The sequence below is a fragment of the Centruroides vittatus genome, unplaced genomic scaffold (assembly GCF_030686945.1).
Source record: "Centruroides vittatus isolate TY-2023 unplaced genomic scaffold, ASM3068694v2 contig_1422, whole genome shotgun sequence".
Classification (NCBI taxonomy): Eukaryota; Metazoa; Arthropoda; class Arachnida; order Scorpiones; family Buthidae; genus Centruroides; species Centruroides vittatus.
The window spans coordinates 38605-64364 of NW_027120892.1; the positions used below are offsets into that span (position 1 = coordinate 38605).

General features: G+C 28.6%; 1 protein-coding gene across 6 annotated transcripts in view; it reads right to left on the minus strand.

The window, feature by feature from the left end:
• Positions 1-1214: 1214 nt before the first annotated feature.
• Positions 1215-25760, minus strand: part of Max (MYC associated factor X) — a 94042-nt gene continuing 69496 nt past the window's right edge. For 3 of the 6 annotated variants that reach the window (XM_067262218.1, XM_067262216.1, XM_067262219.1), the window contains 3 exons: positions 18271-18394; positions 14622-14720; positions 1215-2029 (listed from right to left, as the gene is read on the minus strand). In XM_067262218.1, coding sequence (XP_067118319.1) covers positions 1839-2029; positions 14622-14720; positions 18271-18394 — 414 coding nt within the window. In that variant the 3' untranslated portion in view covers positions 1215-1838. The remainder of the gene's footprint in view (positions 2030-14621; positions 14721-18270; positions 18395-25760) is intronic. The other 3 variants (XM_067262221.1, XM_067262220.1, XM_067262222.1) reach the window with 2 other exon arrangements.

Here is a 25760-nt window from a genome sequence, read left to right on the forward strand (position 1 = left end):
TAAAACGATTCGTTATTAAAAGTTTAAATTATTATGTGCGTATCTTTACAATAATAAAACAATGACTTCTTTACTTGGCGGGGAGTCACTGCCGTGACTTCTGATAAAATGTCTAATATTTAACTTTTTAATTAATTAATGAATGATATCAGAGAGACGTAGGCTTACTATAGTTTAACTCAAAGCACCGCTATTCTAGCAAATAATAACCTTAATTATTTTTCTAAATTTAATAATTCGCATAAAACATTTAAATCAATTTGTAATATTCTACTAGTGTTTGACATCATTTTAATTAAGAATTATACACAGAAAACCTAGAATCGAATCAATCCTTCAAATTATGCATTAAAATTCTTCTTAAAGTATTTAAGCATAATTTTCTATTATAAATATGAATGAAATGCTCTTTACCATTACTTAATATCATACGCAACATAAAATTGCTGAACAACAAAAGCTGTTCAATCAATAAAATTCCTAATCTTCGGCTTAATTTCGAATATTTACTAATAAATCGAATTTTAGTTTCGCATTATCTTCAATTCCTCCCCAATGTACTTTAATAATGACTGTTTTATATGCATTACCATATTCACTGGTACATGTTTATATTTTTAACAAATCAAAAATAGGAGATAACATACAAATAATAGCACTACAATAAATTCTAAAACACTATCCGAGATGATAAACTTTTCCCACGTGTAAAACACCGAAAAAGTTATTTATGTTCTCTCTTTGAAATACACGGACTATAGCCTCTAATGCATATTAATTAACACTCCTGTAATTAAGTTGTCTTAATAATTTATGCAATAAGAGCAACCGTTATCTCATTAGCATAATCGATCGCGGAGGTGTTTCCATTTGTAACGTAACGATCTTTCCTCGATGCCAGAACAAACATATTAATAATTACAAACTTCATGAATTAATCAATCGGTACTAAGCTATTACTAAATTAACATGCATTTTCTATTCTTTTATATAGATATATTAACAACAATTTAACATAAATTATAATATATAATTAAAATTTTAAATGATTTATCAAAATCTTTTCTGAATTTATTTAATCAAAAACAAGAAATTTCTCAAAATATTCCCGAGTCAACCTAGGAATTTTATATTTAATCGTAATTTACATAGAAAAATACAGCAAAACCGTGTGGTGTTTAGTTCAAAGTAATCAATAAAACACAATCTAACAATTGTATTGCATAACACAACAAATTTTGATGCAATTTATTTGCATTAAAACATCTTACACTTCAAAGAATTGCAGTGTGGAAAGTATGTACATCGTTTCCTTTGCGGAAAACAAATACACTTCACATACACATGACATCAATATACATTATATATATATTTTTTTCAGATACATACAACAAAAAAAAAAAGGGAGGGAATAGATATTGTAAATGGGTCCAACAATAATTGGCACCAAGGGAAACTGAAATTTACATCAAAGTACATCCCATTCCCTTTTTTTTATTTTATTTTTTTTTATAAATTACAACAAGAGTTTACCGACAGATGACGAATTTTAAATACCATTCCTATCAGTGGAAATTCTTTGGTGATTTTACTGTCCTACATATCAGATTTCTAGAGAACCGTAACCGTACTGGAAATTGTGATCTGTTATCAGGAAATATTGATTGTTGTTCAGTATTCTGTATAGTTGGATTCATTTTTGTAGGATGGTTGTCGTTCTTGGTTCTTGAGTACTAAACCAATGTCCTTTGTTCCAATATACAAATTCCTGCGAACGATTAAAAGTTTTTTCTTTTCTTTTTTTTTTTTTTTAATTTCCCCACAATTTCCGAACCGACTTAAGATAAAACCGATGTCTTTAAACGTTTTCTTCTGCCTTGTTTGGAATCTTCGGTGTCGGAACTTTCGGAACCAGAACCGCCATCAAATGCCGAGATTGAATCTCCTTTACTATTTAACTGAGTTGATGTTTCCAACACTCCCGAAGCTGCAAAACTTCCCGTTGTCTTTGTTTTCTCTAAAGTACGAACTGAAGTTAGATAAAAAAAAAAATAAATAAATAAATTAGATTAAAGTGCAATTTTTTCAGTTATAAAAAGTAAATTAATAAATATGTTAATATAAAAATAATTTAGACATTTTGCTATGAATTGTATATTTAGAGTCGTTTTTTTCCGAAAAAAATCGTTTTCCATTTTCATCATGTCTGTCAACTGATGATAATTTGATGTTAAAGGGGGGGGGTTAAAGCAAGCTTTTGAGTGCAATTAAAAAGGGATGAATAGGAACAGTTTTGACAAATAAATAATAGAGAAAATTGAAATAACATAGGGTGAAGCAAGAATAAGTAATATTTTTGAGATCCAAACTATCAATGATAAATTTTCCTGATCAGATTTGAACATGGATCTCTCACAGCAGGCTGATGCCTTACTATCATGGCAACCTGCCAAATTTTTTAATCATCAATGAAATTGCATTTATAGTATAAAGTGATTGTAATAATAGCAATCACATTTAATCATTCTATTTTCAAGAATTATTATCAGAATATTAACTAAAACTAATACAATAATGACTTTTAATTCTATTTCAAACCAAATCTGGAAAAAATACCAAAAAATATTTTCTATTTATAAAATCTGTCATGTGGTAATTTTTATTCATTTTATTAGGAAACTTTTTATTCATTTTTATGGAATACATCCCTTGACAACCTGACCATTACATTATCACAGGATGTATTCCAAAAAAAGTGATAAGATTGCTGTTTTTGGACTTTGGATTGGACTTTGTCTTCAACTGTAGTTAATACTATAAACATATTCATAATGAAAAACAAATAGTTAAACTAACAGAATTTCAAATTTATGTAAAGCAAGAGAAATTATTTCGAATTAGCAAATATACAATAGAATCTAATTATTGTAATCACTTTGAAACTATCCTATACTGATGATGATAACCAGCTAATAACTTCAAGAAAAGTAAATAATACTACAATTAGTGGAAATCTGAGTTTTATTAGCCTATTTAGACTTTGGCATTAAAAGATCATGTTAAAACAATTAAAATTATATATCTTGAATATTTACTAATTATAATTATTGTTATGAATTAATAGTAATGCATAATTGTTGAACACCTTTCAGGAGAAAATTTTTAAATTGAAATAACATGACTTCTGGTTTGAATCAGATGTTCTTATATAGTTGATTGGAGCTTCTTGCCTCTAAGATTTCCACATCTGGTCTCATCTTTTATCTATTTATCTATCTAATTCTGTTCTCAAGATTAAGGAAAGACAAATGAATGGACAGACGACAGTGGAAATTAATAGGTCTACAATTTTTTCAAATTTTATATATATTCCATTAGAAATATTACTACTTCATAAAATTGAAATCTTTTCAAAACTGAATTTGTATTTATTTCAGTTTCATTATATTATAATGAAATGTAAATAAATCGTAATGAAAATAATAATAAGTGAAATGTGATTATCAATGTTAAGAAAGATTCAGCTAGAATGTGTATACTTTGTTGATTCAGATCCAAAACATTTTTTTGCAGTTGACAGAATTCAGCAACAGCTAAATCATTACAATCCTAATATTATACTATATGAAGATATGTTCTAAAGAACAGAGGAAGCAAAAGAAATATGATTTCTTCTAGACTTCAAACAAAGCAATCAAGATTAAAGTTTCTAAAAGATGCAACCAATATATATCAATCTTCATATAACTTACATATGAAATATTTTAACTGGAAAACTTTCAAATATATGCATCACATTTTTTATTATATATACAAGGTGATCGAAAAATTGCACACATCAAACTATTAGTTTGTGTAAATTGTGTCAAGTTTATTTTTTTTGTCTCCTGCCACAAGGTGACACTGTAGTGACTGCTGACTATTAACAGAAACTGACTTTTGTGGAAACTCTCTACCTTGATATTCACCCAGCAGAATGATGCAAGTTCAGAAAAACGCATGGCAGATTCTCTTTGACATGTCATGAAAACCGTTTTACAATTTCTACATTTGTATGCAACCTATTGGCTGATTTTAGTGAATTTTAAATTTGAAGTTTCGTGTAAGCTCTTCTGCACCTGACACATTTGAATACCAAAATGTTAGACATCCCATCTATTTGAAATTTGTGACCTGAAGCAGGTCTTCAGACCAAAAATGTTTGTTTTTTCTGAACTTGCAGCATTCTGCTAGGTAAATACTAAGGTAGGGAGTTTCCACAGTATAGCATAACCCAGTTTCTGGAGTATTTTTATTCTGACTTTTGAGTAAAAGTCATAAAATTGGCTGTAGTATAGCTTTGTTCATTGAAGAAGTGAAATGTTTTTCTTCAGGAATAATGGATTTCATTGCTGAGCATTACTTCAACTGCCACTCTTAAGCATGTATTGCAGACATGTTTCATTGGAAATACCAGGATTTTACAGTTCTTGTAATAATTCTTTTGGCAACCATCATATTTCTAAAGAATTGTGGTCCCCATTATCACCAGTTTTGTCAACCCCAGATTTTTTCCTCTGGGAGAAGGGAGCTAATTATAAAAATAATCCATACACAATAGGTATACTAAGGAGGAACATTATAACAGTAATTGGAGTTTGGGTATTTTAAGTAAGTCTATTGTTTCTCCAGTTAAATAGAGGTAATTTATATATTATAACAGCAATTGTCAGCATTAGTTTTCAGGTGCTTCATAAAGTATCATCAAACATGATGATAAAAAGAGCTTGTGCTGGTGAATGAAGAGGACATTTCAAACATATGTTAAAATAACATGATTTGATTTTGCTTTTCTTAAAGATCAGATTATAAACTTTGTTTTTACAACCGTCTGTATATTTGTACATTAACCTCACAAAATAAAACTGATTCCTAACATGCATGCATGAGTTTTCAATCACCCTGTAACTTAAACATTTAAAACAACAAAAAAAATTACACACATTAAATTAGAAAAACTTTATAAATATGATCAGGAGTGCTAAAGTATTGATTAATACAACACACAAATAATTATAATGCAATAATGCCCTGTTTAATAACATTCATATTTGCCATCTGTTTCTGAACAGACTTTTTTTTATAGACCTCATTATTTAGAATTTGATTGTATTTAGTGCATGTTTTTTATCGAGTTTCTCTACATTTTTCATTAGTGATAATTTTATTACTTAATGGAAAATATAAAAGTTGAAATAAAAGATACTGAAAGAAAAATTAATAGTCTACATTTGAATAAAAATACAAAGTTCAAAATTTCTTAGAAGAATAGTAATTAATTATTCCAATAATTAATAATTTCTTCACAATAATATTTGTGACAAATGGTGATATATATATATATATATATCATATGTGTGTTTATCATATATATATCATATTGATAAATTTTTGAAGTGATACATTATTAGAAGTAAAGAAATACCTAATTGTTTTCTATCTACTTTTAATTTATGTCATTTATTGTAGTTTATTTTGATGAATGATTAAAAACTGTTGACAATTATAATTATCAAACTTTCATATGCTAACTTTTACATGATAATGGTATCAAGTTAATGATAACTGATACTATTATAATTATGTTTATATAGCATAAATTGTGATTATTCTTTTAATTGAAACTGACTAATTGTTTTAATGCAATTAAATGATTGTGATGAAAGCTGAGATAACTGCGGTTAAGTTAATCATTTATCTATAACATTATCTAACAGATCTCTCTTAGAATTAATGATATCACCTTATTCTATAATGTATCATTAAACATTTTCATCTGAAGAAAAGTAAAATATGTTTGGTTTAAAATTCTGGTTTAATTATTATTTTCATTTCCTACTCACTTTGAATATATCTAAATGTGTCATTTATTCATCATTAAAATTTTAGTAACAGAGATTTTTGACAACAGTAAGTGTTTAATTATATAAACAGTTTTTTAAACAGTATAATTAAATAATTATATTGTGTAAATGTGTAATTAGATAGTATAAAGATAAATATATTTAGCAGTTTCAGAAATATGAGCTAAAAAATCTTTAGAATACTACTAAATCTAAAAAACAATTTCTAATTATTGTTGCATATAAAAGAAATAATTTTAACAAAATTAATAAAAATAATTTAATTTTAATAATCTTCTGGAGATCCTAATCTATTATAAATGAATCTTTAATGCTAAATAATATTAGCTGAAAAACCCACAACATTGAACTTCATGTTTACAAATTCTGAGTGATCATAATTAAAGCACTCTTATTTATCAACAATCTAAAAAGCTATTTAGTAGACCAAATGCAATCAAATTTGTGCCAAAATTCATCATCAAACCATGGCTCTTCTGTAACTACAAGCTATGTGATTTTTTGCTATAGTTATCATAAAAATGTGATTTTGAGGATATGTGGCAAAGACAGTATGAGAAACATCACAAAGTGATCAATTATGGTTGCTGTTGGACACACAGTTCATTGTCTTCACATTTTACATCTTCAGAATGGAGATCACATTGAGCAATATGCCCCTGCATCACTAAGGTCTGTCTCTGTATACTATGAGTGTCTTGTACAGTACATATAAAATATTTGTTGCTTGCAGTATCAAAAGTGTTGCAGTGAGTTTTGGTACCAATATTATTTTAATGAAAGTATCTTTTGCATGTTCAGAAATCTCACCCTATCAGATTTAGTTGCATTTGAACTACTAAATATCTCTCTAGACAGCACTGAATACATGTACTTTAATTATGATCACCCAGTATATACCTAATAAAGAAAAATCAACAATAATTTATGCTTATTTGGTATATTCATAATTTAGGCTTCTAATTGAAATTGATCTTAGCTGATATAATAATAATACAATAATAACAGTATAAACTGAAATTGCATGGTACCAAATATTTTTTCCAGTTTGGCAGGTTTCTGTTTTGAACAGGCTTTACTGTATATACTAAATAACTGAAGTTTTATTATTATAAAGTCATGTTACACTGGACTGCAAATTTTAATCCTGAACACATTGGTAAGGATTAAAAAAAACAATAATCAGATACATTTCATTAATAGTATCCAAAATTATTCAACAGTAGTGATGAAATTTCTTTGTGTGTAATTTTGATTACATCAAGTATTGCATTGAAATTGTGTATTGAAGTATCATATGGATAAAGAATTATTTTATTGTAGTTCTTAATGAGAATAAAGAAACCAACAAACTTTGTTTTTAATTAATTCCATTCATTCATAAAAACATCATAATTCAATGGAGCTTTTATCACTTGCCTTATATACCATGGTACAGGAAATAAAATTTCTTTTACTTAGGATGTCTTTTTGAATGAATAGAATTAATGAAAAACAGTCTGTGGTTTCTTTCTTCTCATCAAGTACTACTGGTTTATTTTCATGTTTGCTAAATCAAAATTAAACTCAGTCAAAGCCCAATGTAGGTTTTTTGATTCCTGACAGTGTCAAGGAATTTAGATTACACTGAAAGAAAAGAATCGACCCAAAGTGGGACTCAAACCCACAACTGCCACTTACCATGTGGATACGTTGCCAGTTATGGTACCTGAACCTCTGGTTCGATCTCCTCTTCCAGTATACTCAACATTATGATATAATCATTGTTAGCTCAGATTTGGAGATTAAATGATAAAATAATCAATAAACTGGATAGATCTAAAACCAGTCCTTTAATATGACTGGAGTTTAATAGAATTCCTTTAATAATTCAAATAATAAAACAAATGATTATTTATTGGTATTATGTTACCAAATAATGATTGAAGGAAAATGATATATAAACAATTGTTTGAAATAAAAATTACTTTGAATTTAACTCTAATTGGACCAGTTAAATAGAAGAAATGGTAACTAAAGCAGAGTTTTCCTTGGAGTGGTTTAAATTATGTTGCTAAGAACTCTTTTAACATAGGATATCTATTACAAATATTTATGGATATATGAGGGGCAGTCAAAAAGTTCCTGGAATTAGGTTCATGCATTGTAGTGGCATGAGATATGGCAATGTAGACCTAATCACCTTCAAAGTAGGCCCCTCCCACACAGACACACTTGTTCCATCAATCCTGTCACTGTTGTAAGCAGGCATGGAATGTTTCGTTTGGAATCTTCCAGAGTTAGGCCATCATGTTCGATATGATGTCCTCCCTGCTTATGAAACACATCCCTTTGAGGTCCATTTTGAGAGTAGGGAACAGCCAAAACTCACTGGGAACAAGGTCTGGAAAGTAAGGTGACTGGTGATGACAGGAATGCTTTTGTCGGTGAGGAATTGCTGCACAAGTGATGTGTGACTTGGTGTGTTGTCAGGATAGAGCAACCACTGTCCACGCCACTTGTTGGACCTCTTCCCTGTAAACTTGCTGTAGGAATGATAGCATCTCTGCAGCAGTTTTCCCCAATTGCACATGAACTTTATGTTTGCACACTGCTCAAACTGGGACATTGTGCCGAATGATAAGCAGTCACGCCCAACAAAGATGCTATAGTAACAACTGTGTAAGTCTAAACTTGCACTAGCATTATCACACTGCAAATAGATTATGCATTGCTGAGCTTTCTGCCACAGCAATGCATAATCTTATCTTATATCATATTTTCTAACAGTAGGTAAATTCCAGTAACTTTTTGACTGCCCCTTGTATATTGAAGATGAAATTGTAATTATTTAGAAATGAAAAGGACACAAATACAGAACATGCATATATACATAGTGTATGTATCCATATCTGTTATCATGGCTTAAATTACAAATGAAGGTTATGTATACACTAAATAAATTTAAATTGATAGTTAATGATAATTATATAAAGATTTTAAAATTTAGTTAATCCAAATTTTGTAACAGAAATTATGAATTTATGGTAAAACATATTTTTGTTAAATGTAATGTGTTAGAACCACCTTCAGAAAAATTTTTGTTTTGTATAACAAGAAATGAAGCTTATTTTATGAGAGTTTGTCATCATATATTATTCAGAAAATTTATTAATTTATTGTAAATGCAATTAGATGACTGGCTCACCGTTAAGATATTTGTTTTAATTGATTTAAATAAACCCGTGTATAATATATACTTAACCTATGTAACCTATAATTAGAGATAAAATTTCAATGTAATAGCCAATATATGTGCAGGCAGTATTTTCTTTTTATTAAATACAAAAATAAAATATACTATTAAGTCATGAAACACAAAAGTGACTATTTCAGATTATAAGAAATTTTCACTTGTTCTAGTATGCAGAGAACTGACTATGATTATTAAAATAAACAAAATACTATTATTTCACTCTACTAAAATGAAGCAGAATTACATTAAATTGTCTTTCACTTGATTTATTTTTTATTACAAATTATCTTTTATTTACTCATTTTCTTAATAAAATTTTTTCAGAAAATAAAACATCAAGCTGCATTAAACTGAACACATCCTACTTAAAACAGTTGTTATACATTTTTTTTATTTCTATGAAACACTTCCCTTTTGTATTGAAAGCAACAAATACTACCTTTGTAATATTTTACTAATATGTCAGATTTGAGAATCATTTCCAATAATGAATTAACATTTAATTTTGCATCACTAAAATGATCATAAAACTATCACACATGAAATGGTGCTGTATTATTTTTTAAATATTCTGTCTTTTACAATATTTCTATCTATCTATTTTTATAATTTTCAAAGTTTAAATCAATTATAACCTTCCAATTTAGAACTCTGCTTTTAGCATCTTATTAGTTTCTGGTGATTTTGTCATAATATTCCACATTATGAAATCATTACCAGGTCATAAGTATGACACGTTGTCATAATATAGAAACATCAAATTTTTGATAGATTGATTATTCATTAATAATTCAATAAATTTTATAATTTACTTTCTACTCTTTTGGAATGATTTAAAATGCCTTCTCTTAAGTCTTAAATTCAATATTTTGACAAACTTTTATATTTTGATGGTTTAATTAAGTTGTTATTTTCATTTTTTACATCAGTGATTCCCAAGTGGATGCCACTTGGGAATCATTGAGTGGGTGCTACCACCCTTTGGGAGCAGTAGAAGATTAAAGAAGAGCACTGGGATGCAAAGGAATGATAGGGAGTACTAAAAGGCAAAGGAGTATTAGGAGACATTAGAAGACAAAGGAAATAAAAATTCAAATTGAAACAAACAAGTTTACTATTAAACTTAAAACAGATATATCTCAAAAACCAATTTTACAGTGTATGACTTTATGGACAGGAGGTATAGAAATAGCTCTTTGAATTAGTTATCTCTCTGAAAACTTGGTGAGAAAATATGCAAGTCACAATAATATCAATCAAGAAACTACAACAGGACTAAAGATGAACAATGTTTGCCTGATATGACAAGTACTATGAAGTCTTATTTAGTATATATTAACAAAAGTTTTCATAAAGCTAGTCCTTAATCAATCAGTGTGCATTTGTTGGTTTGAACAAACTTTATATGCTATTATTATTTCTACTATATAATTTTGCAGTGCTCTCCAAGTGACAGTAGCTGCAATACCAAGTTTGCTACATGGTATTATTTATTATTGGTATTATTACTTCATCCACATTCAGATATTTTTTATTTTCTTCTTTAAACATTATCTAATAGTTAGTGCTAAAATTATATAATCAACCAATTCTTTATTGTTTGAACCTTAGTTTGTTACAAGGGGGTTAAAATATTATATAAAGCTGAAGTTAGTGCAACACAATAAATTAATATAATAGATTAATACAAGTCACATTTTCCATTATTCAGCAAGATGTCAGTGCAGTGATAAAATTTGTCCCATATTTTAGCTTGCTTACAGTGCCATCTCAAAATGCTTACAAAATTTCATTAGCGAGGTTGAGGACTGCTAGTTTTTTGCTAAGACAACTAGTGAAGTATGGCAGTGCCATGTTTGAAGGTTTTAATTGAATTAGAAGATCAAAATTTTCTTTTAAATATGGATGAAAGAACTTATGACAGTTTACAAACAGCTAAAAATATGTTTGACAAGCATAATTGTTTTTTCATCTTCGTATGTCAGATACATAGACTGAATTACTTAGTTATTTTATTTGTATCTTGATTTTAGATATCAAGTAATAATATAATAATTAGCATTATATAACCCACATGTTGAAACTTTCAGCAAAACCATTATATATATATATTTTATTTTTTTATTACCTATATTTTATAATGCAATTGACGACATATTTGTACTCACAGAACATTGTTTTGTGTACCTTTATAATTTATCACTATTGCTTGTTAAAAGATCTTGTGAGTGAAAGTAATTAATTATTTACCAAGCATAATTTTGTTTTAAAACTAGTAAATGTTTCATATTTTCATTAGGAATAACAACCAATATCAAAACTTATTTTGAAGAACTCCAGACATCATTCAGTGCAGCTGACCTAGGCTTGAAAATATTGTCACTGTATTTAGGCACAACATCATGAACATAGCCAGATATTTTGGACCTATCTTCACAACATTTCTTGTTGAAATTGACTGTGGCTACTAAAGATGAGTCACTCATCGTAGTCATTTTTGAAAAAGCTAGAATTGGGATTTATAACAGATTCCAAACAAATACAAAAAACATTTATAATAGATCTTGTGAAAACACAATCCATTTTTACCAGCGGGATGCTAGCTGTTGTGTTCTTTCTAACATGTCAGCAGAAACTTAAATATTTCACGTATCCACTAGCAGATAGCGAGTGTTATGCTGAATAACGGAAAATGTGGAAGATATTAAAAAATGAAATACATACAGTGATACACAAAATTGAAGTTAGTACCATTTAACAAATTAATATAATAGCCTAATACAAAATAATATAAAGTAAAATACACAATAATAATCATTTTTTAGAAAATGCAATATACAATCAATTCTGGTTATTAGCCTGGTCAGTTAATAGGACATACTGATTATTAGGACAAAACATTCAAAAATGGAATCAAATCCTGTAACACAAGCATAATTTACTTTGCCTACTGACCCTGAAATGCCACTTAGTAGCCCTGCTGGCACAGTATTTTTCTTGGAAAACTAAACAAAAGACACATGAATTTGGATATTTTAGGCTTTTCCATATGCAACCTCTGCGTGGTTTCCTTTATCAGCCATCAATCATGATTAAGAAACACAAGAAACCTAAGAGTGAAAACCTTGTTTTCCCCTTTCTCACTCAATTGTGTCAAATTGGCTCAATCACTCATATGGACCACATATTTCAACAAGGTGTGTACTACTGCCACACAAAATGATAAGACAGAAATTCTCAAAAATTCTTCATTCCCTACCTCACATCCCCACTCCACTTTTGTTTTTGTGGCCATTAACTGTCTGGAAGGCAGACAAAACACTTGTCCTTTGGTTCTCCACTGTTTGATTCAAGATGTCACAAACGCCTTACATATATTATAATTTTTGGCCTGTAAAAATTGTCCAGAAGATAAAAATAATATTCCCAAGTATACATAATTTGAAATGATCTGTACAGGCTGATTATTAAAAAAACCATCTCTTTCCGGATGATTGTCTGCCACCCTTCTTGAATACCATTACTTTTGTTTTAGAAACATTTATAGTTAATCCATAGTCACAGCAAAATTTCTCCAGAATTGCAAATTTTACTTTGTAACATTTGTGTGGTATCAGTAAGAATTACAGTGTCATCAGCATACATTAATACATGTAACTCAACTTGATCAGAGAGAAAAAATCCCAGGTAAGTCAAATTTAGCAAGTTGAACTATCAGACCATTAACATACAAATTAAAAAGTAATGGGCTCAGAATTTCACCCTGCAAAACTCCAATGTCAATACCAAATGAATCAGTCGTTTTGGCTAATATCTTTCTTTTGTAGTAGCTTTGGTATGTATATCAATTATAAGGCCAAGAAACTATTTATTCATGCCCATTCTTTCCAATAGAGACTATAAAACTTTGTGATTAATGGCATCAAAAGAGGATCTAAAGTCTACAAAAACAACATAAAGTTTTCCTCTCTTTTTCTACAATTTTAATTGTACCAATGCATTTAATACAAATATTTAATCCTAACATGATCAACCATCATATTTAATAATCCAATCTTCTAATCTTTTATGTAATAAGGATGTAAATAGTTTACCAATTACAGGAACCAAAGATATAGTCGATAATTTTTGGGGTCATACACTTCACCTTTTTTATATATTGGAATAATCAAATTGTCAATCACTGGTAAAACATGACAAATAATCAGGATGTCCCATTGTAGCATTAAAATCTGCACATAAAATCTAGTTAGTTCAATGTAGCAAGTAATCTTCCATAATCAACAAAGCATTTTTGAAATTATTGTCATAATTACTGTTGGGTGGGAAATAGGACACTATTAGCTGTATATTAGTTAACTCCTCAGTATCTAGTTGTAAAATCAGTATAAACCATGTCTGAAATATCAATTTAACCTTAAAGATTACATCTAATCTGAGTCCAACAAGTAAGCCTCCACTGGGTCTTCCAGGTCCTTCACAACTGTGAGATATTTGGTGATAAATTTTATAGTCATCAGAAAAAATTGATTCAATTGCGAAGATGTAGGCCATGTTTCCACCAAACAGAATATATCCATATTATATATCAAGTTCCAGAAGTTAGGGAAACAGAATTTATTACATAAACCTGCAATATTATAAAAAAGAAGTTTCATATTATCATCTTTGTTCAAATATCAGACTTCATATTGGTCATCTTTGACTTTATGTTATCATGTTGTTTGTCATTATAAACTATATTCCTAAAAAACATTGTTCTCCATCTGTTTGGAAGATTCACCATTGTAATTAAATGCAAATATCTTGTCATCTATGAATAATCTGTTATATCATAATTTAACAATCTTGGCTCCTTTTAAATGCATTTCTGTACCGTATAGCCTTAATTTGTTTCTGATAAGTCAGGTATTCCGTGAATAATCATCATTAATAAATATATTAGTATTTTAAAAAGTTTAAATATTTTTATATATAATTTTAATTTGTCTCCAAAATTAAACAACTCGCAAATAATCAGTCTTTTTGTATTCTGTTTAAATTTTCCAACTCTAAAAGCATGTTTAATATTGACATCTGTAAACTTTAAATTATTGTTAAAAAGTTTTTGAACCTTAACTAAACCATTGTCCATTTTATCATTATCCTCTAAACCTGAGATTACAATGTTATTCTTTATCTTCTAGTCTCATTAACTTTTCATGGAGATTTTTTCATATTATATCTATTTCTGTATTCAATTTGGCATTTTTAACATAGCCTTTTTATCTATTAACTTCAAGAACAGAGTCTAATTTCAACATCTACCAATGCTGTATCTATATTCTCGATCCACGCTCGCATTCTATCTAAACGCTCTAAAAGTACTTGTAGTTTACTATTTGAAGAAGCTTGCAATTTTAACAGAAGTCAAATTCCTTCTTCAACATTAATCTCCTTTTTGGCACTTATATAAGACAAGATCAACTGTTCCATTGACTCACCTGAGACATTTTCCTCGCTTCCAATTCGTTTTCTTACATGTCGTGGTGATCTGTCTTGAGATAGTGGCGAAAAAGTTTTCCTTTTCTGAGCCTGAAATGCTGACATTTTTCAAGAAAAAAGCAAAAATAAGTCAAATCACTAGAGAGCAAAAATTTTTACACCAACAGCCATGAGTCAGACAGCACTCCCTAACTATTGGATAAATTATGAAATTATTAGCTCATAAAACTGTCACTAACTTTAAGCTTTGTGATCTTAAAGGAAGGGCACATGATGATGACATTAAGCTTTTTTTAATTTAAATAGAGCTAAAATACTGGCACCTTATTTCTTCATTTTGACAATTATATTGAAATGTGTAACATCCATGCTTCCATTATAATTATTTTATTCAAAAGTTTTATTGTAAAAGTGTTGCCAATTGCTTATTCACACAGTATGGCACTGTTGGAAAGAATCTAGCAACATAATATTTAGAATAATAAAAGTTTGTCATCTTATCCTAACTCAATAGTTGAATATGATGATTTAAGGATGCTACTTATTAATACAGAGATGGATGCAAAATAATTATTCTCACTTCACCAGACCCATCCTCCACATTAATTATTTTTATATCTCCTATCTAATGGATTAAAGAAATGGCTAGAGAAAGAGTGAAAGGTTTTGTGAAACTTTCATTTTAAGTAAAGTATTTTAAGACAATTTTGGGAATTTATTTTTTTGGCTTATAAAAAGTACTTAAAATTTTATTTCAATTTATTATTTTTTACTGATTTCATATGAATGCTAATGAAATACACAGACTAAACGAAGCAGTAGTCTGAAAAAATTTGGGAAACACCGGTTTACATGTTCACTCTGTGATACTAGACCTATTACCTAGTAGGGTAGATGTACCAGTTTTGGCCAGTGTAGTACCAGTTCTGACCAGAAAACAAATTTAACTTAAAAATATAATCACAAATGAAACAAACTTTTATTGTTAACTGTTCACACAGTTAACAATAAAAGTTTGTTTCATTGGACAGATTTGAATATGTGGTGATTATATTTTTAAGTTAAATTTGTTTTCTGGCCAGAACTGGTACACTGGCCAAAACTGGTACATCTACCCTAACTGCAAATCACACAGTTATCCATTACTCAATTATCATTTTATCAAAGAATATGTTACAAATTTTTATATTCCTTTTAATTATTGAATTAAATTATTTTTGTTTTTATACTATTGGTTTTTTTAATTGATTTTATATTTTCCTGTCAGATTTGATATTTTTAGAGAGGTTTATTAAAGCTCTAGGATTTTGTCTTTTATTCATAAAAATAAATAAACCATTATAATTTACGCACATATAATAACAATAATGTTAAACTTTTTAGGAAAACAAAACATGATAAATATATCTAAATATAAAACAAAGAATAGTTTAAATACTTTTGTTCATTGCTTTTTGCCCTTAGTTACATTAAATTATTGTGATAACCTAACCAGTTATTTAAATTTTAGGGCTTATCACACCAGTGAATATGATATTACAAAAAATTTAGTTTATTTTATATCTAAATTTACAATACAATAAAAGTTTCTACAATAATTGAATCTAAAAAATATACAATACACCCAAAATGCACTTCAAGCTCTTTTGGAATCCCTTTCCAGTTGGTGTTTTTTATAAAGATTTATATGAATTTATAAAGATGATAATAAAAAATATGTACATAAACGTTTAAATAACCATGTAAAAAGGTTTAAATAACCGTGAAGACATCACAATTAAAGAAACTGACTGTACAATAGATTCTATATTTTTCTATTTTCTCTATAATCAATCCAGCCATGGACAGCACTAAACACATTAAAAATTGCCAGGACAAATTCACATTTAAGAAAAGAACATATTTCTTACAAGACTATACATTTACATGAGTCCTTATTCTTCCAGTCCCAGCAATTTTTAATGTAATTATTATTTTTTAAGAATATGTATGCTACTGCTAGAGGACTCTATAACTTTTTTACATTGGATGGCAGACAGTAGCCTCCAATAAAAGGTCAGTTTCACTGTAGACTTGTTATTGCCTTTAAAAAGTGTGTGAAGGGACTGGAAGGATAAGGACTCATGTAAATGTATAGTCTTGTAAGAAATATATTTCTTTTCTTAAAGCACTAAACATAATTGACAATAATTAAAGACAAAATTAGTATTAAGTGATAAAAGGTAATGGTGATAAGTTTAAATATAAAATAAAGTACATTTTTTTGTAATACATTAACTGATGTGAAAAGCCCTAAAATTTAAATAACTGGTTAGGTTATCACAATAATTTAGTTTAAATAGTGTTATATTTTATTTTATTTCTTTTAAATTTAAGTATACATAAGTGAAAATATATTTAAATAATTTAAACTGAAAGTAATATAAATTTTCATGGATGATCATTTAAAAAAAATGAAAGCATTGCTCAAAAATATATTTGTTTTTTGCAAATTATATTAAGGAAGCTTTTTAATAATAAAAAATACATTTCCTATAATCTGTATAATAAATTGAAAAACAAATTAACTATTGATTAAATTTTAGAACTGAAAAAAAAAAAAAAAAAAAAATCCTGTAAAAACAACTCAGATAGTTATCATACATATCTATTTTATATTGTGTTATCTTGTATTTATTTTTTATTTTTTAGTGGAAATAGAATACAGTAGAGCAGTGGTATTCAATCTATGATACAGTAGGGCAATTTCCTGCAACCCCATTTGGGGTCACGGAAAATTACCTTGGGGTTGCACTGTTAAAATGTTTGAATACCATTGCAGTAGAGCATTGATTATCCAAAATAATTCAGGACTGGGGTTGTTCAGATAATCGATTTTTCAGATAACCGATTATGTACGAAAAAATATATTAACCTATCCCATGTTGAAATTCGGTCAAATCCTGGCATGTCCTTAAGTACCCTCTCATGGTCATGCCAGTGCTGCCAGCTAAAACACGCACACCAACAAAAATAATATTGGAGTAGCCCAAGACATAGCCAAATATTGCAGTGCCACAGCACTAGCAAAAATTTAAATTTGCTGACTGGATGCTTTTAGTTAACCAATGTTTTGGTTGATCAATATTCAGATAATCGATGTCTACTTTATTAATTTTAAAAATTTCTTCCTTTAAAATCTTTGTCAAAATAAATAAATTATTTATGCTTTTGTATTCATATTATTCCAAACAGTCATCATCATTATCATTATCACTTTTTAACGTAGTATAAAATGTAAAGTACATATTCTACATATTTATAATAAAAGTGTATTTTTAACTTTCTGTACTACTGTGCCATGAAACTTATCCTATATTGTATTTGTATTAAATAAATAAAATGAGCAATAAGGTATGTGTGTGTGTGTGTGTGTGTGTGTGTGTGTGTGTGTGTGTTGTGTGTATATGTACTTGAGATTCACACAATAATAAAGTTAAGTATGTATCTATAAAAGTAAATCTGATATTTAAAAACATTAAAGTTAAAAAAATTAAAAGTAACCTTACTTTAATTCCATAATATCAAATAATTTTTAAATTTCTGTTTAAGAATTTACTTATTAAGTCAAATATATACTTTACGAAATTTCAAAATAAAAATACTCACTTTGTTCTTCTAAGTATTTATTTTGTTTCTTTAGATCATCAATATCTTGTTGATGAGCAGAGTTTTTCCTTCTCATAAACTGAATGTACTCTGCTGCTTTTTTCAATATTTGGGCTCGAGAAGCCTAGCAAAATAATAGGCACAACTAAAAACAGTTATTTAAAACTAAACTAGTTCTAATTTAAATTTAATCATCAACACAAATATTTAATATAAAAGTCAATGTTCTTCTAATTTCAATATAATTAACAAATTTAGAAAATAATGAAAGTTATATACACATCACAAATGTAAATACTTATTACATTTATTAAATATATAATTAATTATAAATCTTTCAAAATTTTCATTACCAAATACACAATTTATGACATTTTATATGCAATTAAATGCCTTATACTTTATTTGAATCACTGGCTACTGTTCAAAAATACTTTGGAAAATCATGTTAAATGAAATTCAGTGAACTTCCAACAAAATTAAGAAGTTTATGCAACTATTTCAAGTAAACAAAAATTTTGATCCAATTTCAATTTAAGTTTGAAAGGAAAGAAAGAGTATAACAAAATAAATAAAAAATGAAATACTTACTTCTTGATTATATTCTTATTACTAATGAGTAATTTCAATAAACTTTATCAAATAGTAATTTGTATATCCAGTATTTTAAAAATTAAAACATTTTTATGATTACCTTATATAAATTATAAGATAAAATGTAAAATAAAAGAATTTTTTGTATGTAATAACAATCAGTTTTATAGATTATTATTACTATATAGATATGTTCTTGAAGTTCAATTATCTTCAACTAGAAACTAAGAAGATGGATAGATCATGGCTCTCTATACTTCCATATTAGTGAAAATTATAATCTCTTCCATTGGATGGACCAAAAGATCAAAAAATTATAGTAAATAATTAAAAGCTCTTGAGTGCAACTGAAAGTACAGAGGCATGTAGTATAGAGTTGCCACCTCTCTTGCAATTTGTTATGTACAGAGAAGTCTCTCCCAGATTTCAAAATGTAACCTGGAAGGCTCAAATCTCCCAGAATCTACTGACCAAAAGACAAAATACAACAACTCATTCATGTAAACAAAAATATAACACTCCTCATAAACCTCTGGGTGCCCAGCAACAAAATTTACAGGTTAACAAATGTTTTCAGCCCCTTCTGAGCTCTAACTTGGGAGTCTGAAAATGTTTGTTTACCATGAATTTTGTTACTGGGCACCTGGAGATTTTTGAGGTGTGTTATACAGTAAGTTCAGTGTGTTTGAAGTATGTAAACAAAAAATTAAAAATTGGAATTTATATTTTCGTTAAATTTAAATGAAGAATTAATCTACATTTTAAGAATGATTGTAATCCATTTTGTCATAATCTCCAGTAGACAGTACTCTAATAAATATAATTATTATCCTGATAAAAATAATTTTCCAAAATTTTTTGAAAAATAATAAAATAATTAACATCAAATTTTAATAGAAGTATGATAATACACTTTGATAACATAATGGTATATCCAGAATTTTTGCAAGAGAATTTTCTATTTGAGCGTTGTGCCCTCATTCTTTGTATAAATGATAAAAGTAAAGTAACTCAGGAGGAAATCCTCCTGACAACCAAATTAACTCTCTGAACTTGCAATGTTATATTAGAAACAAAATACAAGTGCAAAAGTAAATATAAGTAAATAAAATAAAAGTACAGTAGAGCATCGTTTATCCGAATCAATTGGGGACTGGGGTTGTTCGGATAACTTACTTTTCGGATAACCGATTATGTACGGAAAAATATATTAACCTATCCCATGTTGAAATTTTTTTCTGTTGCTTCATATTGAATTTTCGTCGATTTTAAGCCCAACGAAAATTTTTATAATAATAATCGAGACTATTGTATCGTTAAAAATTATTTCTTAAACCAAAAAATTATACTTTAGAAGTTAATCTAGTATCAAAAACGTTCGATTCAGCACGATACAGTCCGAATGGAAAGCTTTCGGTTAACCGGCTTTTGGATAAACGACGCTCTACTGTATATGCAATTTGTATATAATACTAAATGTTAGAAAAAAGATATTTTGTTAATAGGTTGTATTTAGTTTGGTTCTAAAGCGGTCATATCTTTTCAAATTCATTAATGAATGTTAATACAATATGGACAAAATTCCAAAATGATAAAATAAATATAATCCATAAAGATTATCCAGACTATTTTCAATTTCAATACTAGTATATATTATTAATTGAGTCAATATTCTATTTAAGAAAGCAGATAGATTGCTTTTTGTTATATCTAGCAGATTAAATAACCTTAATTACAAAAAAGTGATGTATTGAACGGCTTATCAAACAGCTAGGTAAAGGAAACAAGCAATTATTTATTGTGACATTGTCACAATGCCAGGCTGCAATTTTTAATCATATTTTTAATTTAATTCATTTAAAATACAGTCAAGATCATTTCAAAATTGACATAGCATGTTTTTTGAACTTTTCAGTTTATCATCTTACCAACATGTAAAAATTAAATAAATGTTAATTTTAGTTTTAAGACTTAATTTTACATTAAATCCATCAAAAAATTTTGAAGAAAATATTATACATGTTTTACAAATTGTAAATTTGTGTTGTATGGCAAAACCATTTCAAAGTTGACATGAAATAAAACATTCAGAACAAGTCAAATCAGAACTTTGTTGGACCATCTTTGGCCTGAATTACGTGAAGAAGTTGACTGTGCATACTGTTAATTAATTTACGAATGATATCCTGCCCAATTTCTGACCAAACCTTAAATAATTCTTCTTTGTAGAATGATAAAGATTTTCTATGGCTAAGAGGAATACAGCAGTCTAATTTATCCCACAGATGTTTTATTAAATTTAAGTCTGGTGACTGCGGCGGTCATTCAAGAACTTTGATATCATTTTCATTGAAATATTTTCTGAAAAGCAATGCTGTTTGTGCTGAGGCATAGCCTCTAAAGAAAGGTTGTCTCTGCAATGGAAATAGTTGTTCCTGGTGATTGGGCATGGCAAGCAGTGAAGATAGGACTAGTATTCATCTGTAACATATTTTTATTTTTATTAAAAAGCAATGCTGTTTATTTGGGATCATTGTCTTGTTGAAAGACAAATTTATTTTCAATCCCCATTTTCCTTGCTGATGCCATTAAATTGTCTTTAAGTATCTGTTTGTACTCTACTGCTTTCATGTGATCATGAATTTGAACAATATTGCCCATTTCGAACCCTGAAAAACACCACCAAACCATTATGTAAGGCGAGTGTTTTATTGTTCCCACAGTTTTATTTTTATCAAATGCTTGATTTTTCTTTCTCCAAACAAATTTCCATCTTTTAGCATCCTGCAACTCTTGTTTTAACTCATCACTCCAAATAACACACTTCCAAAACTCTAGGGGCTTGTCCACAAATTTTTTTAGCAAAAGCTATCTTTTTTTCTGATTCACTGCTGAAATCATTGGTTTTCTATGAGCCACTCTTCCATGGAAACTTTTATTTATTCTTCTCTTAACAGTTGAAACACTGGCTTCAAGCACAAGCTCTTCTTTTATTTCTTTAGCTGTTATAAAAAGAGTTTTTGGTGGTCTCAAGAGAAAACTGAGGCATTTTCTCTTGATGTTGTGGCCTTAGGGCAGTGTCCCTGTGGTAAATTTCTCACTGTATTGTTATTTAAATATCTGACCACTATTTTTCCGACTCCTTGTGATATTTGATGCTTCTTTGCAATAATAGAAGGAGAATCACCATTTTTTCTGCTCATGTACAATCTGCACTCTTTCTTCAAGACTCAATCCTCTCTTCTTTAACATATTTCCTTACTGATACTAAAAAACTATTTAATTGACAACTCTGGAATTAAATTTTTTGTTATAACCAATTTGAAATTAATTTCTTACTGTATTTACAATGTTTTCTTTGTTGTCAACTTTCAATTGATACAACAATATTTTACTTGTCGCTCTTCAATTCTTTATTGGTAAAACAAATTATCAGCTATCTGTTATCAGTTATCTATTGCATTATGCCAATTAACAAGGTTATTACAATATGCAGAGTAGTTAACAGATCAGAAATGCCTTTTTTTTCCTTAAAATGTTAAAAAAAGACAATTTTTTCAGTTGTCAACTTTGAAATGATCTTGAATGTATATGTTCTCCACCTCAAATTAGTAGTGGCTTGCCCCTGCACATCATATTTTTCCTGTTAGCAACAGAGTCGTGCTAGTCACCTATCTAACTCCTTTCAGGGGAAAATGTTTTAATTGAAAAAACGTGACTTCTGGTTTGCTTCAGAGTTTGTATATAGTTAATTGGGGCCTCCTGCTCCTAAGCTTTCCATATCTGGTCTATCACTCTGTTTTTGAGATTAAAAAAAGATAGACAGATGGACAGATGAATAACAGTGGGAATTTATAGATCTATGATTTATTCAAATTGCAGCCTACTTTAATAAATTTTCACCTCAAATAACATTTTTTGAAAAAAAAACACCCTATTTTATGTTTGGATGAAATGCAGTACAATCAGGAGAATTATGAAAGTTCAACAAATTATTGGGATCATTGTTTCCATCTTGTAGTAGTGAGAGAACACCATATTCTAATTTTGGCAATTTGTCAATTATTACTGGATCCGAGAATAGCATAGTAAGTAACACAGTACAAATATTTGTATGTGTTTAGCATGTTTTTTAAGTATGTTGGGATTTTATATGTTATGCAATTTGACATATTTTTTCATTTATTCCTTAAAAAATGTTAAAAAGAGTTTCTACTGTGCTTTTTATTTACCCTTATAAATTAATGACAATTTATTTAATTGCTATTACTGATTAATTGCAACATCACAAAATTAATATTTTAAAACAGAATCCAGAGCTGAGTTTGTCTTTCAACTGAAAAATTTCAGACAATTTTCTATTTATAGTCAATAAATAGACCAATAAAAAAAAATCAAGTTTTGAAATTAGAAAGATATGTATTAAGTAAATAAATTTAGAATTATGGTATTGTTATTACTACTTGTTAGTTACAGAAACACTGAAAAAGTTAAACATTAATAATAATTATTCTATAACTGTAAGCTTCTTGCCTCATATATCTCCACCAATTGGTTATTTAAGGTAATTATTTAAACTAATTATTCTATTATTAAATTTATAATTTCAAAAATATGTAATATAAGAGACCATCAAGTCTCCAATCTTTTTTGTTTAAATAGCTATATAAAATTTAAACATACTCAAGGCCAGGGCCGGATTTACCAATCCAGGGGCCCTGGGCACAAATTCGGTGGGGGTCCCCCCTTTAAGAGTAGGCAAATTTGATGATTTAGAAAATTTACACAAAATACTGTACTTTCAATTAGATTTGAACTAGGTTGAAACTTAAGTTGTAAATTTCATTTAAAAATAAGGTTATTGTAAACATACATATATTTTATTGTGTAAAACTAATTATTTTAATTTAACTGAAAAATACCTATGTGAAATTTTTTCCCGAAATTTTCCGATGTTTCATAGGTTTTTTTCCGGGTTTGGTTTTCTCTGCCTGTTGCCCTCATGATTAGGCCACACTAGGCTGTCGCGGTAATAGAAAAAAAAATTATGTTTAAACATAATTTTTTTTTCAGTTTTGTGGGGGCCCTGGGCACAGGCCCCAAATGCCCTTATATAAATCCGGCCCTGCTCAAGACTACATTTTAAAACAAAAACATCTACTTATAATAAATTTCTTTAATCAATGCAGATATAAATATGCATAAGTCATAAATCAGAAAATTTTACAACAGAATATAAAATTGGATAATTGGCATTTTCAGTTTTAAAAGTTCCAATTATAAAACATACCAAAATTGACATTTTAATACAAAAACTTAAATACATAAAATAATATTGGATAAATTAGTAAATATTAGAAATGTTTCTTAATCAATTTTATTGTTTATAATGCTTATTCAAGAAAAATTCAAGGGTGTACTATAGATTACCACCTATGGAATTTCAGGACTTTGTTTATATATTTGAACTCAGGAGTCTGAGACGAGTTCAACGGTACCCTATTTTTGGACCGGAGACGAAAAATAAAAAAGTTATCATACTTTTTAAGTTACCATACTTTTTTAATGCTCTCATGAAGACAGCACCATAGTTGCTAGTACTGCCATCTTGCGGTAAAGTCTGCAAACCATGACGTCGAACTACGGTCATCTCCAGGAGGGTTAAACATGCAATACGAGAGCGGAGAGAGCAACGCAACTTCCAATCATCGCGCAATTCCCTTTCGGTTAATGTTACTTATGGCAGCAAAAATGGCAGCCATTCCCACTGTTCGTGTCCTCGACTGACCTCACGGAGGAGATCCGCCGGCAGGCCACCATGTTCTAAACATCACTAGTTATTGATTCACGATAGTTCTTGAAAAAAGTAAAAGGGGGGGAGAACATCTACTAAAGGCAATTTTAACGGCAAGCGATGCGACTCCCGATTGCGATAGCGAGGCCGACTTAGTGGAGAGAGCGACGCGACTCCCTATCATCGCGCAATCGCTGGAAAAAAGTATAACAACTTTATTATTTTTCATCTCCGGTCCAAAAGTAGGGTATCGTTGAACTCGTCTCGGTCTCCTGAGTTCAGATATATACTCAAAGACCCGAAATTCCATAGGTGGTAATCTATAGTATCCCCAAATTCAATTGAATTAGAGTTAGCAGAAAAGTTATATTGATATTTTTCACAAATAATGCAATTCAGTATGTGATTTTATAAATGAAGTTTTTACTAAATTAGACATTGGATCAAAGAATGTTTAAGAGTAAAACTAAACCACTGTCGTATTTATTTGCAGGTATTTAACCCCCTTCTCAGTCTAATTTTTTTCAGGTTGACCATCCAAAAAGTGTCAATTTTTTTTATCATTGATATTTGATGTATAATTAATTTTTATGAAAAATATACAAAAAATTAGCTCCTATATTTTTTTTCTAAAAATAGAATAGTTTTATTTATTTGAAAACTATCAAACAACAATATACATAAATGCTTTCAGATTACAAAATAAAACTAAATTTTTCTGCCAAAAACAGCAAAGTAATTTCTGTAACATTATGCCATCTATTGGTGAAATTATGAAATAAACATAAAACAACAGTGAATACATCAGAGACATTAAAAGAAGTTTCTAGAACATTTTTTACAATGAACTTATGACATATGCCAAAGCCAAAAAAGCAATCACTGTGTACAGATGTATGGGATCTAACAGTGACTGAAAAGAGAGTTAATATTTGTTCCCTGTTGATAAAAACTATTATTTGTTTCAAAACACTGAAAATATACCATTAGTCACTATCACTCCAACTGCACTTAATATAAAACACAAAAAATACTTTGAAAACCTTTAATATGCAGTTAAAATTATCACAAACAATCTAACATTTGTTTTATAATTTTAACT